Source organism: Cebus imitator, unplaced genomic scaffold, assembly GCF_001604975.1.
Source record: "Cebus imitator isolate Cc_AM_T3 unplaced genomic scaffold, Cebus_imitator-1.0 Scaffold20, whole genome shotgun sequence".
Taxonomy (NCBI): domain Eukaryota; kingdom Metazoa; phylum Chordata; class Mammalia; order Primates; family Cebidae; genus Cebus; species Cebus imitator.
In genome coordinates, this window is record NW_016107335.1 from 6826321 (window position 1) to 6845721 (window position 19401).

General features: G+C 38.5%; 1 protein-coding gene across 17 annotated transcripts in view; it reads left to right on the plus strand.

Annotated features, from left to right (window-relative positions):
• KMT2C (lysine methyltransferase 2C) overlaps positions 1-19401 on the plus strand; it is a 303056-nt gene that overhangs the window by 246526 nt on the left and 37129 nt on the right. For all 17 annotated transcript variants that reach the window (XM_017519871.2, XM_017520002.2, XM_017519879.1 and 14 more), the window contains 9 exons: positions 627-759; positions 1002-1216; positions 2825-2898; positions 4960-5142; positions 5519-7402; positions 8297-8589; positions 10393-12212; positions 14107-14218; positions 17975-18053. In XM_017519871.2, the coding sequence (XP_017375360.1) occupies positions 627-759; positions 1002-1216; positions 2825-2898; positions 4960-5142; positions 5519-7402; positions 8297-8589; positions 10393-12212; positions 14107-14218; positions 17975-18053 (4793 nt within the window). The remainder of the gene's footprint in view (positions 1-626; positions 760-1001; positions 1217-2824; positions 2899-4959; positions 5143-5518; positions 7403-8296; positions 8590-10392; positions 12213-14106; positions 14219-17974; positions 18054-19401) is intronic.

Sequence of the window (19401 nt, forward strand, 5' to 3'; positions counted from 1 at the left end):
TTTTAAGAGTTAATATGTATCAAATAGTTGTTGCATACCAGGCACTGTGCTTAGAGCTGTGCATATACTCTCTTAATGGACATAAATAACAGAATACCTTTGGTTTATGGAAATAGAGATAGATTCTACTTCTAACAGGTAAAATTGAGATTCAGACCCCAAGCTTTTGGACTTCAGAGCACTTGCTATTTCTATTACACAATAATGAAATAATCACAGCTGTAGAGATCGTATTTCAAAATCTTATAGCCAAAAGTCACTCTTTAAGTATTATACAATATAATATTGAAAAAAATCCTACTTTTAAATTGCATTAAAGGTTTTTATTTAGAAGCATAAGCATCTCTTCTATACTTGGGGGACTGGTTCTGGGACCTCCATGTATAACCAAAATCTGAGAATACTCAAGTCAAATGTTGGCCCTATGGAACTTAGCGTACAAGAAAAGTTGGTCCTGTGCACAGCGTTTACTGTGTTTTCTATTTGCATTCAGTTGAAAAAAATCTGTGTTTATGTGGACCCATGCAATTAATAACCATGTTGTCATGTTGTTCAAGGGTCAACTTTACTTCAGCTCCTTGTTATTTATAAATATTATACAAACTGAATTATTTTTTTCTCTTAAGATGTTTTTTCACGGATGCCACTCATGAATGGCCTCATTGGACCTAGTCCTCATCTCCCACATAATTCTTTGCCACCTGGAAGTGGACTGGGAACTTTCTCTGCAATTGCACAATCCCCTTATCCTGATGCCAGGTACTTAAAAGGCTTATTTCCTTTGGAAACTTAAATTGCACTAATTTCGGTTTGATTTATATGTAAATTAGTCTGCTTAAATTATTGTGTATGATATTATCGTGTGTTGCATTTATTGTGGCTTTTGCTATAAATATGTTACTTCTGGCTATTTTATAATAGATTTTAATGAAAGCTGTACTTGAACATATATTAGAAAGTTATTTTATGTTTATAAAGTGAAGATATTTATTTTTTGCCAGGGACAAAAATTCAGCCTTTAATCCAATGGCAAGCGATCCTAACAACTCTTGGACATCACCAGCTCCCACTGTGGAAGGAGAAAATGACACAATGTCCAATGCCCAGAGAAGCACACTTAAGTGGGAGAAAGAGGAGGCTCTGGGTGAAATGGCAACAGTTGCACCAGTTCTCTACACCAACATTAATTTTCCCAACTTAAAGGAAGAGTTCCCTGGTACGTCATGAATATATTGCTCTCTGTTTTATGAACATTGTCACATGTGCAATAACTTTTTTTTTTTAACTGCAATAGAGAGGTAGCTTAACTAATTTTCATCTAATATGATGACCCACAGCATGAAGATTCCCTGGATATCTAGCAACATCTTGCATTTTACTTTGTCCTAGACCCTGCACCCATTCTCATATTTCCCAAAAGTTAGTTTCAATTAATGAGAAGGTCAGTTTTTTTAATATTAATATGCGGACATCAGTGTTATGTAATTCTTAAAAAAAATTTTATGACTCAAACTATCATTTAATCAAAAATACTGTTAGGCTAAATCAGTGAATTCTAATGTTTATATGAAATGAATTCATTATTGTCTCCCCTTCTTACCCCTTCGCCTTCCCTGACTGTCTAGCTATTACTACTGCCTCTTGAAAAAAGCAGATGATAAAATAATAGTACAGTTCATGAAAATTCTGATTAATCAGTGAATGAGACATTTAGATTAATGAAATGTCAATTATTGAATATATGCAAGTAATGCAGTTTTATTATTTTGAATTTATGGTATCAGACAAACCAGGATTGAAAAAGTTGCTCAGACTCAGTTTTGCAGTAGTTTTCCAGCTATCTATAAATACAGAAGCTCTTAAATTACTAGAGGGGTACCTGGAAGTGACTTTTCATTTGGATGAACCCCGGTTTTTAGGTATCTTTTTGGATTGGTGTCTTCATGGTACTTTATTCATTATGTATTGTAATAAAGGAAATGCTTTATTATCTAACAAATCAATGGTTTGATGCAGGGAAACTGTGAAGGCAGTGTCCCATTCTTCAACTCCGTGCTTACATTTGCTGTTTATGAATATATGTTGGTATGTTGTCATTTTGTGTCAGCACAAATTGTCCTTACAGCAGAGCTGCAGCTTTTTAAAAAGTAATTTTCTTTAATAATTTTACTTTGTGATTCAAGAACCTCATGAAATACTGTGCTAAAGCTGTTGGCCTGTTAACTGATTTTTCATTTTCATTGACTTTTTGGAAGTGTCCTTTCTTTTTGTAATGTAGAATAAATAATTTCTATATTTGTCTTTAACTGTTGCTCTTACTCAAGCTTCTTCATTTTGTATATCATCATGACACTGAATTTCATGGAAATGGTTTGAACTCAGTACTTTTCCATGTGTTTGTTGTACACAGATGCTGATGTGATGCTTATTTATGACTATGTTTACTTCTGTTAGATCAAATTGATAGAATTCCGTTTAGTGCAGATGTTTCACAAAACTTGTACTTTGGTTGTGGTGCTTTCACGTGGTTGAGGGAATTTATTATTCTTGGCTTACCTTTTTGCTACTTTGTCCCTTGAATCTAAAAACTTCCCAACTTTACAAGCTAGGTTGTTAATAAGGCAACACTTCTTTTAGAAAACATTTGTTTGCCCTCCAGTGTGCCAGGATCTTTGTTCTTTGTAAAAAACTTAATATAGGTCTACTACCTTATGAGAATATGGCCTGAATAAGATTAACTGTCAGCAGTTCATCAACAGTTTTTACTAGAACATATCATTAGCATGGCTCTGAGAAGGTATTATACTCTGTTCTTTTGTTGCAGATTGGACTACTAGAGTGAAGCAAATTGCCAAATTGTGGAGAAAAGCAAGCTCACAGGAAAGAGCACCATATGTGGTATTTTAAGAAACTCTTATCTTTTAAATATTTAAATACAGTACTTGAACCTTATTTGTATTATCTTAGGTTAATGAAAACAAAATTCCATTTCAGAAAATGCTTGTTGGTACCTGTACAACAAGCAACTTTATTTTTATAGTGATTTTCTAACTCATTATATCTTATTAGAGATGTGACATTTTTATAAGCAAGTGAACAGAACCAGAATGTTGAAAATTGAAAATCAGCTGTTTTAGGGGGCAGGATTAATTCATTTCACTCTAAAATTGTTTTATCTCTTCAGCAGAGGGTACAGGTGGCCATCTGTATCCATCAGTTCTCTGTCTGTTGATTCAACCAACCATAGATCAGAAATATTTTAGAAAAACCTCTATATTGAACTTGTACAGACTCTTTTCCTTGTCACAGTTTTTCAAACAATATAGTATAACAATGATTTACACAGCATTTATACTGTGTTACGTATTACAAGTAATCTAAAGATGACAAAAGTATACAGGAAGGGCCAGGCACTGTGGCCCACACCTGTAATCCCAGCACTTTGAGAGGACAAGGTGGGCAGCTGGCTTGAGCTCAAGAGTTCAGGACCAGCCTGGGCAGCATAGCCAAGACCTCATGTCGATGGAAAATAAAAAAAATTAGCTGGATATGATAGCACATGCCTGTAGTCTCGGCTCCTTGAGAGACTTGAGAGGTTGAGGCTTCTGTGAGCCAGAATTGTGCTACTGCATTCCAGCCTAGGTGACAGAGAAAGACCCTGCTGTGTCAAAAAAAAGGAAAAAGGAAAAAGTATACAGGAGGATATGATAGGTTATATGCAAATACCATGACATTTTATATAGGGGACTTGAGTAGCTGTGGATTTCAGTTATCTGTAGGGAGTCCTGGAATCAATACCCCATAGATAGAGGGACAGCTGAACTAAATTTGGAGACTGGATTGGCATGCCTCAGTGTCTTCCATAATCACCTCTTTTCTTGTTAGGTTTCATAGAGAATCTTTGTGCATCTTGAAAGAGAAATATTTAGACATCTTTAAACAGCATTTGACACATGATCTTTGCCATGAACTATTAGGTAATTGTATAAGATTCACAGTTCATATGGTAAATTATTTTCTCCCAAAGAGCTGAATTAGGATTGTCAGCTGGAACCGAATCCTTGCTTTCATTTTAAAGCATATTAAATCCGTATTATTGTTGAAAAAAATATATATATTTTCCAGCTTGTTCCCCAGTGCACATATTCTCAGTTACAGTGATTATTTTGGATAGAGCATATGTGTGTATGTGCTCTGTCACATATATATAGATGTGTTGTTATGCTATGTTTTGTTTTACCTTGACTTTACTTAGGTAATGACAGAATTTTTTAAATGATTTCTTTAATAATAAGTTTCGAATATCCGGATTTTTTTTTTAAGACTGATTGGATATTTTTCCTTTTTTCTCTTCACTGTTATTGTCCAGGCTGGAGTGCAATGGCACAATCTCAGCTCACTGGAACCTCTACCTGCCAGGTTCAAGCGATTCTCCTGCCTCAGCCTCCTAAGTACCTGAGAATACAGGCATGTGCCACCATGCCCAGCTAATTTGTATGTTTTATAGAGATGAGGTTTCACCATGTTGGTCATGCTGGTCTCGAGCACCTGACCTCAGGTGCTATACCCACCTTGGCCTCCCAAAGTGCTGGGATTACGAGCACGAACCACCACACCCAGCCTCTTTTTTTCCTAAGTCGAAGGAGACATTATTTCTAAGGATGCATTAAGAAAACTAGGAGGAAAAATACTAAATCACCCCTGAGATCTTTACGCTTGATTCAAATACATAGAGAGAAATATATCCTCAACTGATAGGTACTATGCACTATAAAGAGAGAAGACGAGTTAGTGTCTAGATCCTTTTTTGGAGGAGAGGTGCTGTAAATTCTGAAGGACAGTATTTCAACTATTTTACCTGACTTTTTTTCTTTTATTAGAGAAAGTTCATGATAGTTTCATGTTGTTTCTTAAAACATTTAACATAATCTGGGGATTTTTTTTCTCCTTCTGTCAAAGCAAAAAGCCAGAGATAACAGAGCTGCTTTACGCATTAATAAAGTACAGATGTCAAATGATTCCATGAAACGGCAGCAACAGCAAGATAGCATCGATCCCAGCTCTCGGGTTGATTCAGAGCTTTTTAAAGATCCATTAAAGCAAAGAGAATCAGAACATGAACAGGAATGGAAATTTAGACAGGTATGGAATTTTTGGATAATCTACTTTTTGAAGTTGCATTTTTTTTGGAGAAGGGAGGTCTTTGCATTATTATTTTGGAATATAGTTCTCAGATCATGAAAATTTGATTTAGGATAGGCTTGTTTCTTTTTTCAGTAAAATATATTTAAATTGATCTGGGAAGTTTATTGAAATATTATAAACAATATACTGCCCTAGGCACAAATGGAACATAGTATGATGAATAATCTGTCTTCTTCAAGAATTCATAATCTAATATGAGAGCAATCTGGTAGCTGCTGACATCAAACAAATTAACTTTCTGTTGCTCTTTCCCCCCATGATGGTAGTTTTCTTCCTTAACCATGTGATTGCTTTTTCTTTTATATTTTCATAGCAAATGCGTCAGAAAAGTAAGCAACAAGCTAAAATTGAAGCCACACAGAAACTTGAACAGGTGAAAAATGAGCAGCAACAGCAACAACAGCAGCAGTTTGGTTCTCAGCATCTGCTGGTGCAGTCTGGCTCAGATACACCAAGTAGTGGGATACAGAGTCCCTTGACACCTCAGCCTGGCAATGGAAGTATGTCTCCTGCACAGTCATTCCATAAAGAACTGTTTGTAAAGCAGCCACCCAGTACCCCTACGTCTACATCTTCAGATGATGTGTTTGTAAAACCACAAGCTCCACCTCCTCCTCCAGCCCCATCCCGGATTCCCATTCAGGAGAGTCTTTCTCAGGCTCAGACTTCTCAGCCACCTTCACCACAAGTGTTTTCACCTGGGTCCTCTAACTCTCGACCACCATCTCCAATGGATCCTTATGCAAAAATGGTTGGGACTCCTAGACCACCTCCTGTGGGCCATAGTTTTTCCAGAAGAAATTCTGCTGCACCGGTGGAAAACTGTACACCTTTATCATCAGTATCTAGGCCCATTCAAATAAATGAGACAACAGCAAATAGGCCATCACCAGTCAGAGATTTATGTTCTTCCTCCACGACAAATAATGATCCCTATGCAAAACCTCCAGACACACCTAGGCCTGTGATGACAGATCAATTTCCCAAATCCTTGGGCCTAGCCCGGTCTCCAGTAGTTTCAGAACAAACTGCAAAAGGCCCTGTAGCAGCTGGGACCACTGATCACTTTACTAAACCGTCTCCCAGGGCAGATGTGTTTCAAAGACAACGAATACCTGACCCATATGCAAGACCTTTGTTGACACCTGCACCTCTTGATAATGGTCCTGGACCTTTTAAGACTCCAATGCAACCTTCTCCATCTGCTCAGGATCCTTATGGATCAGTGTCACAGGCATCAAGGCGATTGTCTGTTGACCCTTATGAAAGGCCTGCATTGACACCAAGACCTATAGATAATTTTTCTCATAATCAGTCAAATGATCCATATAGCCAGCCTCCCCTGACCCCACATCCAGCAATGAATGAATCTTTTGCCCATCCTTCAAGGACTTTTCCCCAGCCTGGAACCATATCAAGGCCAACATCTCAGGACCCATATTCCCAACCCCCAGGAACTCCACGACCTGTTGTAGATGCTTACTCGCAATCTTCAGGAACAGCTAGGTCCAATACAGACCCTTACTCTCAACCTCCTGGAACTCCCCGGCCTACCACTATTGAGCCATATAGTCAGCAGCCTCCAACCCCAAGACCATCTACACAAACTGACTTGTTTGTTACATCTGTAACTAATCAGAGGCATTCTGATCCATATGCTCATCCTCCTGGAACACCAAGACCTGGAATTTCTGTCCCTTACACTCAGCCACCAGTAACACCAAGGCCAAGGATTTCAGAGGGTTTTACTAGGTCCTCAATGACAAGACCAGTCCTCATGCCAAATCAGGATCCTTTTCTGCAAGCAGCACAAAACCGAGGACCAGCTTTACCTGGCCCTTTGGTAAGGCTACCTGATATATGTTCCCAGACACCTAGGCCCCCTGGACCTAGTCTTTCAGATACTTTTAGCCGCGTTTCCCCATCTGCTGCCCGGGATCCCTATGATCAGCCTCCAGTGACTCCAAGATCTCAGTCTGACTCTTTTGGAACAAGTCAAGCTGCCCATGATGTTGCTGATCAGCCAAGGCCTGGATCAGAGGGGAGCTTCTGTGCGTCTTCAAACTCTCCAATGCACTCCCAAGGCCAGCAGTTCTCTGGTGTCTCCCAACTTCCTGGACCTGTGCCAACTTCAGGAGTAACTGATACACAGAATACTGTAAATTTGTCTCAAGCAGATACAGAGAAATTAAGACAGGTAAACACATTATGTGTTCTCAGTTTTAAATGTATTATTTGAGGGAGCTGTTCATTTCATCAAACTGAGTATTCCAAATGGGTTAGTTTCTTATTTTTTTTTATTCTGTAGAGTTTGTCATACTGCAAAAAAGAAAAATGAAATTGGTAAAATTAACACCAGCTTAATTTGTTCTCTATCTGATTTCAGTCTTCATGAATTTGCAGGGGAATCCTTAAATATTAAAGCTTTGTTTGGGCTGGGCGAGGTGGCTCACGCCTGTAATCTCAGCACTTTGGGAGGTCGAGGAGGGCGGGTCACCTGAGGTTGGGAGTTCAAGACCAGCATGACCAACATGGAAAAACTCCATCTCCACTAAAAATATAAAATTAGCCAGCCATGGTGGCACACTCCTGAAATTCCAGCCATTTGGGAGGCTGAGGCAGGAGAATCGCTTGAACCCAGAAGGTGGAGGTTGCAGTGACCTGAGATTGCACCATTGCACTCCACCCTGGGCAACAAGAGCAAAACTCCATCGCAAGAAAATAAAAATAATTAAAGCTTTGTATTGTGATAGTTGTCTGGTAAGGAAGAGGACTCAAATTATCAATTTATTTTTCCTAATTCATTGAATAGTTGAATGTAACTGGTGTTAATGAAACTTTGAAATGTTACCACAGCCACATAATGAAAGTATTACGATTTTAAAAGCCACTAACCTGTCAAGCACGGTGGCACATGCCTGTAATCCTAGCTATTGGAGAAGCTGAGGCAGGAGGATCACTTGAGCCCAGGAATTTGAGGCCAGCCTGGACAACATAGCAAGATCCCATCTCTAAAAATAAAATACCAGTAATCTTTTAAAAAGCCATTAATTACCAGAAATCCAAGTGATTTTTGTTTCTTCCCATTTAGCGGCAGAAGTTACGTGAAATCATTCTCCAGCAGCAACAGCAGAAGAAGATTGCAGGTCGACAGGAGAAGGGGTCACAGGACTCACCAGCAGTGCCTCACCCAGGGCCTCTTCAACACTGGCAACCAGAGAATATTAACCAGGCTTTCACTAGACCCCCACCTCCCTATCCTGGGAACATTAGGTCTCCTGTTGCCCCTCCTTTAGCACCTAGATACGGTGTTTTCCCAAAAGATCAGCGTGGACCCTATCCTCCTGATGTTGCTAGTATGGGGATGAGACCGCATGGATTTAGGTAATGCTTTTAATTTCCTGCCAAATTTAAATTGCTATTAGAAGAGGGAAATAGAGCCGGGCAGGTGGTTTGTGCCTATAATCCTAGCTACTGGCTGAGGCGAGGTGGGAGGAATGCTTGAGGCTAGAAGTTTGAGACCAGCCTTGGCAATATAGTGAGACCCCACCTCTTAAACAAATTAAAAAAATTTTTTAAAGGAACAGACAAATGAGGTTAGTGTTAAATCAGGAAGCTGCTACTGCTTTCTACTTCTTTCTCCTCTTTGAGATTTTAGATAGATAGATAGATAGATAGATAGATAGATAGATAGATAGTTATTTTCTGTTAATGAGAGGTCATAGACGTTTTTTCCCCTCTAAGAATGCTAGAGACTCTGAAAACCTTACCTTTGTTTTTAAGTATTAACTATGTTAGCATTACCTTGCAGCCATAATGATGTAGTTTATCATATGACATCCTTAGAATGTAGCTATTGTATAGGTAAAGCCTTCTATGATGTGATGAGACTTGTCCTCTCTCCAAATTTCTACCTTTCAACTTTACATTCTAAATTAATTTTAGGCTGGTCACAGTGACTCATTGCCTATAATCCCAGCATCTTGGGAGGCTGAGGTGGGCAGATCACGTGAGCTCAGGCGTTTGCGACCAGCCTGGCCAACATGGTGAAACCCTGCCTCAAGTAAAAATACAACAATTTGCTGACCATGGTGGCATACACCGCACCTGTAGCCCCAGCTACTGGGGAGACAGAGAAGAGGGGATTGCTTGAACCCAGGAGGCAGAGGTTACAGTGAGCTGAGAGTCATGCCACTGCACTCCAGCCTGGGAGATAGAGCAAGACTGCGTCTCAATTTAAAGCATAATAATAAATTTTAGAGATTTCCAAACTGAAAGGATTTTCCCTATAGGAACTTTCCATGTGAGATCGGGTTGTAAGTTAGTGATGATGAATCATAAGAATGTTTCCTTTTTCAAAATGGCTAAAGTCAAAGCCCAAACCATGCCCTAATTATAATAAGGAAATAGTTCTTTAAGATACGCTTTTTAGTTTTACATCTACCTCCATGTTATATTCTTAACTTTTAATTTCCTTTTCTTCCACCTTAGCTATAATTTCTCTTGTTATGTTTTATATTCTGTGTAAGTTGCCTGTAATTTTACTCTTAATTTTCCTTTTTTCTTCCACCTTGTTACAATTTATGCTTCTTGCTATGTTTTATAATTTATGTAAGTTGCCTATAATGCTGTCTAGAAGGAGGCACAGTATAAATAAAATAGTCCTACAGTTCATTCATTTACTTAATCTTTATAGATAAGGCCTACTTTTCTTTTTCTCTGACTGTAATTTAAGTCTATACTGTTGTCAAACCTGTGCCTTTGTAGTCTCAGTACTGAGGCCTGAAATCCCTCAAAACATAAGTATCTTCATTCAAACATCCCCTAAAATCAACCTCCTTCATTGAGCCTCCCTAAATATAGATATAATAAATTCTTCCTGAAAAACTCCAGTGGTATTGTTCTTATCTCTAAACAATTGATTTCATCTGCTTGATGCCTGTTCCTTCATTTTTGTTACCTGTTAAATCCTAAGTTTTTAGGGCTCAGATACGTATTCATTATAGGATACCTAGCAAAAACTTACTTGCATATGAATACCCATAAATACTTTTTAATGGCCATAGCTTTGCTTTTGTATGTCATTGTATTTGGCAACACTAATTTTGTATCTACAGTTTAATTGAAACTTTTCCCTTTTTTCAGCTTACCTCAATTTTTTCTTTTTTTTTTTTTTTCTTTTTTAAGATTTGGATTTCCAGGAGGTAGCCATGGTACCATGCCGAGTCAGGAGCGCTTCCTTGTGCCTCCTCAGCAAATACAGGGATCTGGAGTTTCTCCACAGTTAAGAAGATCAATATCTGTAGATATGCCTAGGCCTTTAAATAACTCACAAATGAATAATCCAGTTGGACTTCCTCAGCATTTTTCACCACAGAGCCTGCCAGTGCAGCAGCACAACATACTGGGCCAAGCATATATTGAACTGAGACATAGGGCTCCTGATGGAAGGCAACGGCTGCCTTTCAGTGCGCCACCTGGCAGCATTGTAGAGGCATCTTCTAATCTAAGACATGGAAACTTCATTCCTCGGCCAGACTTCCCAGGCCCTAGGCACACAGAGCCCATGAGGCGACCTCCTCAGTGTCTACCTAATCAGCTACCTGTGCACCCAGATTTGGAACAAGCGCCACCATCTCAACAAGAGCAAGGTCATTCTGTCCATTCATCTTCTATGGTCATGAGGACACTGAATCATCCACTACGTGGTGAATTTTCAGAGGCTCCTTCCTCAACATCTGTGTCATCTGAAACAACATCTGATAACTTACAGATAACCACCCAATCTTCTGATGGTCTAGAAGAAAAACTCGATTCTGATGACCCCTCTGTGAAAGAACTGGATGTTAAGGACCTTGAGGGGGTTGAAGTCAAAGATTTAGATGATGAAGATCTCGAAAATTTAAATTTAGATACAGAGGATGGCAAAGGAGATGAATTGGATACTTTAGGTAATTTGGAAACTAATGATCCCAACCTGGATGACCTCTTAAGGTCAGGAGAGTTTGATATCATTGCATATACAGATCCAGAACTTGACCTGGGGGATAAGAAAAGCATGTTTAATGAGGAACTAGACCTTCCAATTGATGATAAGTTAGATAATCAGTGTGTACCTGTTGAACCAAAAACAAAGGAACAAGAAGACAAAACTCTGGTTCTCTCTGATAAACATTCACCGCAGAAGACATCCACTGTTACCAATGAGGTAAAAACAGAAGTACTGTCTCCTAATTCTAAGGTGGAATCCAAATGTGAAATTGAAAAAAATGATGAGAATAAAGATAATGTTGACACTCCCTGCTCACAGGTTTCTGCTCACTCAGACCTAAATGATGGGGAAAAGACTTCTTTGCATCCTTGTGATCCAGATCTACTTGAGAAAAGAACTAATCCAGAAACTGCTGGCTCCAGTGCAAATGTCGTTCAAGGATCCACTCAACTACCTGCTCAAGATGTTATAAACTCTTGTGGCATAACTGGATCAACTCCAGTTCTCTCAAGTTTGCTTGCTAATGAAAAATCTGATAATTCAGACATCAGGCCGTTGGGGTCTCCACCACCAACCCTGCCGGCCTCACCAACCAATCCTGTGTCAAGTTTGCCTCCTTTAATAGCACCACCTGGCCATGTTTTAGATAATACCATGAATTCTAATGTAACAGTGGTTTCTAGGGTAAACCATGTCTTTTCTCAGGGTGTGCAGTTAAATCCAGGATTCATTCCAGGTCAGGCAACAGTTAACCACAACATGGGGACAGGAAAACCTACAACCCAAACCGTGCCTCTAACAAGTCAGTCTGGTACCAGTAGCATGTCTGGACCCCAACAATTAATGATTCCTCCTCAAACATTAGCACAGCAGAATAGAGAGAGGCCCCTTCTTCTAGAAGAACAGCCTCTACTTCTACAGGATCTTTTGGATCAAGAAAGGCAAGAACAGCAGCAGCAAAGACAGATGCAAGCCATGATTCGTCAGCGATCAGAACCATTCTTCCCTAATATTGGTAGGAATTTCCTTGAGTCTCAACATATATTGCTATGGGTATTAGAGTGGCATGTGATATGTTTATAAGATTTCATTATTAGAATTACAGTTGAAATAGAGCACTGAGTGTTTTGTTTTGTTTTGTTTTGTTTTTTGAGATGGCATCTCACTGTGTCACCCAAGCAGGAGTGCAGTGGCGCGATCTTGGCTTATTGCAACCTCTGCTTCCTGGGGTCAAGCAATTTTCCTGCCTCAGCCTCCCAAGTAGCTGGGACTACAGGCGTGTGCCACCATGCCTGGCTAATTTTTGTATTTTTAGTAGAGGCAGGGGATTTCACCATGTTGCCCAAGCTGGTCTTGAACTCCTGACCTCAGGTGATCCGCCTATCTCGACCTCCCAAAGTGCTGGGATTACAGGCAGTGAGCCACCATGCCTGCCCCTCCTTGAGCTTTAAAATGAAATAAATTGATCAGGCCTGGTGGCTTACGCCTATAATTCTAGCACTTTGGGAGGCCAAGGCAGATGGATCACCTGAGGTCAGGAGTTTTAGACCAGCCTGGGCAACAAGGGACAATGGATGAAGCTGGAAACCATCATTCTCAGCAAACGAAAACAGGAACAGAAAAGCAAACACTACATACTGTCACTCATAACTGGGAGTTGAACAATGAGAACACATGGACACGGGAAGGGGAACATCACATACTGATCTGTTGGGGTGGGGAGATATAGGAGGGATAGCATTAGGAGAAATACCTAATGTAAAATGACAGGTTGATGGGTGCGCAAACCACCATGGCATGTGTATACCTGTGTAACAAACTTGCACATTCCGCACAAATATCCCAGAACTTAAAGTATAATAAGAAAAAGACAAATACAAAAAATTAGCTGGACGTATCAGCGTGCTCCTGTAGTCCCAGCTATTCGGGAGGCAGAGGCAAGGGAATGGGAGGTGGAAGTTGCAGTGAGCCGAGATCACGCCATTGCATTCCAGCCTGGGCAACAGAGCGAGATTCCATCTCCAAAAAAAAAAAGAGATTCGAAACTGGGTTACAAACTTCACTCAATTCTATTATTTACGGAATTGTTTAATAGAAACTCGTTGTCTTTTTGGTTCTTACCTTCCAACCATTGTTGCCATATGTTTTCAGTCCTGGAAGGATGAATTTAAGTAAAATATGGTAGAAATAATGCTTCTTACTGTCCTATTGTATACGACAAATGTTTGGTAATTTTTTGCTATATAAACCTCTTTTACTTGTTTCTAATGGTTTACTGATTGTAAAAACAACAAAAGCAATGCAGTCAAAATGGCTCAGTGTCTCTAAGAATAAGAATTAGCAATCAGAGGGCACATGTCTAAGCAGTGTGTCTTACTGTAAATAATAAAATTGACATTTTATATAGTCCCCAATTGCATCGTTTTGCTCCCTTTTTTTCATTTAGATACAAATAAGTTTTTTCTTAGTAGCTTCTCATTGTGTGTGTATAACTTTAAGAAATTGCTACATTATTCTTTTAGGAGTGATGACTAATTTAGTAGAATTCCTTAGCATTGCAAATTCTTGTGTTGTTACATTTACTAAAGAAGCCGTTCTGATTAGCATTGCAAAAGTTTGGGTGAAAGGGAATTAATTGCACTGCTTTAGATTATTGCTTATAAACTCCCTTAAATTTGACTTTTTGTTTTAATTCCTGTAGGATTAAGGTATTAAAGAATGATTCAATTAAGGATCACTGAGATTTGATTAAACCCAGGATAAGTTTGCCATCTCAGAAATCTATAATGATTATTAAATAATAAAGTTTAAGAGCCTTTAAATTATATAATGTTTGTGATATTTGAATTACTTCTTAGTGTACCTTAAACCAATTACTATGAAATAAGTAACTTAATATTTCTTTTTAGATTTTGATGCAATTACAGATCCTATAATGAAAGCCAAAATGGTGGCCCTTAAAGGCATAAATAAAGTGATGGCACAAAACAATCTGGGCATGCCACCAATGGTGATGAGCAGGTAGGTGCAGGAGCTGCTTATGTTTACTGGGCATCTAGACATTTGTGAAATCATTACTAGTTTTTAGAAAAACATACAGAGAATTGAAAGCCTTTGTTCTAGGAATGAACAATACCGTTAAAGTTGTCGTGGCATCAGCTGGATATTATCAGATGTAAAACGCTATACCAATGTAAGAAATTAATGTAAGAACCAGTGTGAAAGCATTAGTCTCAAGGATGTAAACGTAAAACATCTTAAAAAGATTTGGAAGATAGGATTTCCTTATTACTCAAGTCATGGTATTTAAGTGTGTGCTCTTTTAAATACCTTTAGAATTGTTCATGTTAACTAAGATTTTTTTCAATTAAGACACCAGAGCGATAACGCAACCTTAAATTCAGCTCTGAAATAAAATGTCCCCAAACTGCTTTTGAATCAGAAAGAGGAAACTATAAGGACTAAATAAGAGGCCAGTTAGGAAGTTAGGAATTGCATAGTTTGTCTTTTCTTTCTTAGGAGAAAAGTAGAAATTATGCATTAAGGAAGACAATAGGGGTTATTTGAGTATCTGAAGTTTTGAAATTATGCCCCCTAAGGGTAATAACTACAGGGCACTGTTTCTTAAATTTTGATCATGGACTACCATGAGAATTACGTGGTAATTTTTTTTTTTTTAATGTAGATCCATTTGCTTTACTGCATACTTACTAAATAAGAATATCTGGAGATGGTTGCCTGTGTGTCTCTATTTTCAGCAAACATCATGAATGAGTCTTATGTATATTATATGAGGACCTCTGTCAGTAATGTAAGCGTAGAGCCTCAATTTAGCCTAATTATCTTGTTGAAAACTTTTTTATATAAAAAGAAATGTTGATGATTATAGAATTGAATACAAAATTTGCATGAATTTAAGATGTATATACTTCAAAGAAATTGGAATTCTTAAGGGTATAGTTCTTTACAATTAATTGTTAGATACTTTGGACATGGTTAAGAAGCATTTTTGAGATCAAAGTAGAGATAATGGTTTCTAATGGTTTTCATTATTAAGCAATATTTATTAACACAATTCCTCTGTCATAGAGGTTCCTGTTTTATGTCTTGAATCTTTTCAAGACATAAAATCTTTTCAGTGAAGCCTTTCAAATTTTCAGTGTTTTATATGCAGAAAATTTAAAACATAGTATTACAAAGGAAATAAATTATACTTGAAATATAGTTATTAAAATTAAATTTATAGTACATATCCTTCTTAAAATATTAACAAATTTAGCAATAAACCATAATTTGAAAGTACTGATGAACATAACTAATCTATTAGGTGCCTGCAACACTTTATAGGAAAATAATCTGTCTTCTATTGCTAATAGTTATGATACTGTAAATACTGTAATTTCTACCTGTTTTCAAAACAGAAGGAAATACTTTTTTTGTTGTTTTTTGTTTTTTTTGAAACAGAGTTTCAGTCTGGTTGCCCAGGCTGGAGTGCAATGGTGCAATCTCTGCTCACCACAACCTCTGCCTCCCAGATCAAGCAATTCTCCTGCCTTAGCCTCCCAACTAGCTGAGATTACAGGCATGCACCACCGTACCCAGCTAATTTTAATTTTAAAAAATTTTTTTATTTTTAGTAGAGATGGGGGTTTCTTCATGTTGGTCAGGCTGGTCTCGAACTCCTTACCTCAGTTGATCCACCCACCTTGGCTTCCCAAAGTACTGGGATTACAGGCATGAGCCACTGCACCCGGCAGCGCTGAGTTTTATTTAGCACTTAGTTTTTTGGGGTTTTTTTGAGATGGAGTTTTGTTCTTGTTGCCCAGGTTGGCATGCAATGGCCTGATCTTGGCTCACTGCAACCACCACCTGCGTCAGCCTCCAGAGTAGCTGGGATTATGGACATGTGCCACCATGCCCAGCTAATTTTTTTGTTTGTTTTTGAGACAGAGTTTTGCTATGTTGTCCAGTTGGAGTGCAGTGGTGAAATCTCGGCTCACTACAGCCTCCACCTCTTGGGTTCAAGTGATTTTTCTGTCTCAGTCTCCTGGGTAGCTGGGACTACAGGTGCATGCCACCACGCCCAGCTAATTTTTGTATTTTAGTAGAGATGATCCGCCCGCCTCAGCCTCCCAAAGTCCTGGGATTACAGGTGTGATCCACCGCACCTGGCCAGTTTTGTATTTTTAGTAGAGACAGGGTTTCACCATATTAGCCAGGATTACCTCGATCGAGCTTGACCTCGTGATCCATCTGCCTCAGCCTCCCTAACTGCTGGGATTACAGGCATGAGTAATTTTTGTATTTTTAGTAGAGACGGGGTTTTACCACGTTGATCAGGCTGATCTCGAACTGTTGACCTCAGGTAATCCACCTGCCTCGGCGTCCCAAAGTTCTGGGATTAAATGCGTGAGCCACCATGCCTGGCCAGCACTTAGTTTTAAATATGGACCTCAGAATTTGAGGCATTTCAGCATCTGATGTTCTTTGAGCATCATATCTCTGCCAGTTAAATACACTAGTCATATATCAGGTATACGGCTTACCATTCTACTGACTTTTTTGTAGAAATGGAAGTGATAGTCCCTTCGTAGAGTAGTGTGATATGTTGAATTAGGATGATAGACCATGTGTGATATTTGGATTAGGAGATCATTTAGACCAGACCTGTAGTATAGGGTGGGGTGATGAATGAAAAACCTGAGTAAAAAATTTAAAAATATATTCTATATCCTAATAGTGCTTTAACAGTAATATACAGCATTTGGATTACATTTTGAAAATTTTATGTGTATCTTGGTATATTAAAGCATTTGATAACTTCGGAGGAAATATTTTCATGTAAGCAGTAATGCTTCTGTGAAGTTTTCATAGTTTTAATTATAATAAGTAACATTTCTCCAAATACGTTTAACCATGTAGACTGATCTTGGTCAGTCATCAATTTTTTATTTGCTTAAACATTAGTTATAGAAACCTATGAAACTTCTTAAATTAGGAGAAATGTCTTTTGTTTTAGAATATAGAATAGCTAAGCTGGCGTGGTGGCTCACTCCTGTAATCCCAGCACTTTGGGAGGCTGAGGCAGGTAGATCACGAGGTCAGGAGTTCAAGATCAGCCTGGCCAAGATGGTGAAACCCCGTCTCTACTAAAAATATAAAAATTAGCTGGGCATGGTAGTGGATGCCTGTAATCTCAGCTACTCGGGAGGCTGAGGCAGAGAATTGCTTGAACCTGGCAGGCAGAGGTTGCAGTGAGCTGAGATGGTGCCATTGCATTCCAGCCTGGGCGACAGAGCAAGACTCCGTCTCAAAACAAAACAAAAAAAGCTAAGCTGCCAATTAGTTTTTAATAAAGATTGGAAAAAGAAAACATTTTCTTACAATTGATCTTCTAAAATATAAATCACTTATTTTTATTCTGAAGGCTTGAATTCATTTTATCGTTAAGTAGAGTGAGGCACATAATAGAAAACCTCTAGCTTTTCTTACTGCAGCCCTACTTGTTAGTCCTTGTGGGGAAGGTTAAGGAATATTTCTGAGTCTTACTTTATAAGTAACGTGAGGGTGCTAAGAGCACACACTTCATGGAAGTACAGTGAGGATCAAATCTGCTCAGTACATGAAAGGTGAGCAGTACCTTTAGTGTTTTGATGAAGAAATTGCCGCTACTCTTCTCTGGAAGAGAAAATTGTTAAGCACCTAATATAGTTTTTAATTAATATTAATAATTTCTAAATGCTCATCATTTGATACGTGTGTGCCCTGTTTTGATAGGTTCCCTTTTATGGGCCAGGCGGTAACTGGAACACAGAATAGTGAAGGACAGAACCTTGGAACGCAGGCCATTCCTCAGGTAAGACTGCCTGTAATGAGTCACTCTAGAATGCATGCTTTTCTGTTTCCCAGCAAACTCATGCTTTATAGTAGGCCTAAGCTAGAGAGTAGTATTAGGTTGGTGCAAAAGTAATCACGGTTTTCACCATACGCTATTCACCATTGCCATTCGCCAGTGGCAAAAACTGCAATTACTTTTGCATCAACCTAAATAGTAGCCTTAGAAGACTGCCAAGACATATTATCAGCAAAGTAATAACCAAAAAGACATTGTATTACTTTTTAAACAAAAGACAAATTAACGTTACAAAATTGGCTGTGATTTCTGAAAAGGTTCTATATATTTAAGGGTAAAAAAGTCACTTGATGGGAAAACCAGATGCTCAGGACTTTTGGTTTTATTTACTAATTTTTAACTCCAGAAGGACGTTTTCATGTCTTGCATTTTAGAATTAAACCCATTACTTTAAAATGTAAAACTTCTGTAAATACTAGAAAATGGCCAGACGCAGTGGCTCACGCCTATAGTCCCAGCACTTTGGAAGGCCAGGGCGGGCAGATCGCAAGGTCAGGAGTTCAAGACCAGCCTGGCCAACATGATGAAACGCCATGAATTAGCTGGGCGTGGTGGCCCATGCTGATAGTCCCAGCTACTTGGGAGGCCGAGGCAGGAGAATTGCTGGAACCCGGGAGGCAGAGGTTGCAGTGGGCGACAGAGTGACACTTTATCTCCAAAAACAAACAAACAAACAAACAAAAAAAACTAGAAAACAATATGCTGTGTTTGTTTTTTCCTTTTTTCTTCTCATTCTTGTTGAAAGGTATGCTGTATTCTTAATCTCAGGCAGTGTCCCGGGAAGTAAAACTCATGTAGTATATTTGTCAATGATTTTTTTTTTTTTTTTTTAAAGGGAACTACCTACTGTAGAATATGTCCTTTTGAAATTTTCTTTCTTCACCTGCCAGTTATATGCTGATAATTATATCCTTCTCATTATTAAAAGAGGAAACAGATGCCATTTGATATAATGGGAAAAGGATAGTCTTTATAGCTGAGTTTTTTTTAAGAAATTCTAGTTCCACTATAAATTTACTGTGCAACTTTGGGCAAACTCTTTTAACTTCTTGTTTTCTAATCTGTCAAATGTTAAACGAGCTGCTTTGCATTATTGTGAAGATGGTACTCAATACTTCTGGCTGCTGGTATAGTTTATTACCTTGTGTACAGCTCGTGTTAAGGAGAACTTGTGACAACCGGATAAACATTTTTCAACCTTAATTTGTCAGGTGATTATCAGGGACTTGTGGGATTAATAACTGCTTGTTCAGTCACTTGGAAGAAATAAGACTTTTTTTTTTTTTTTTTT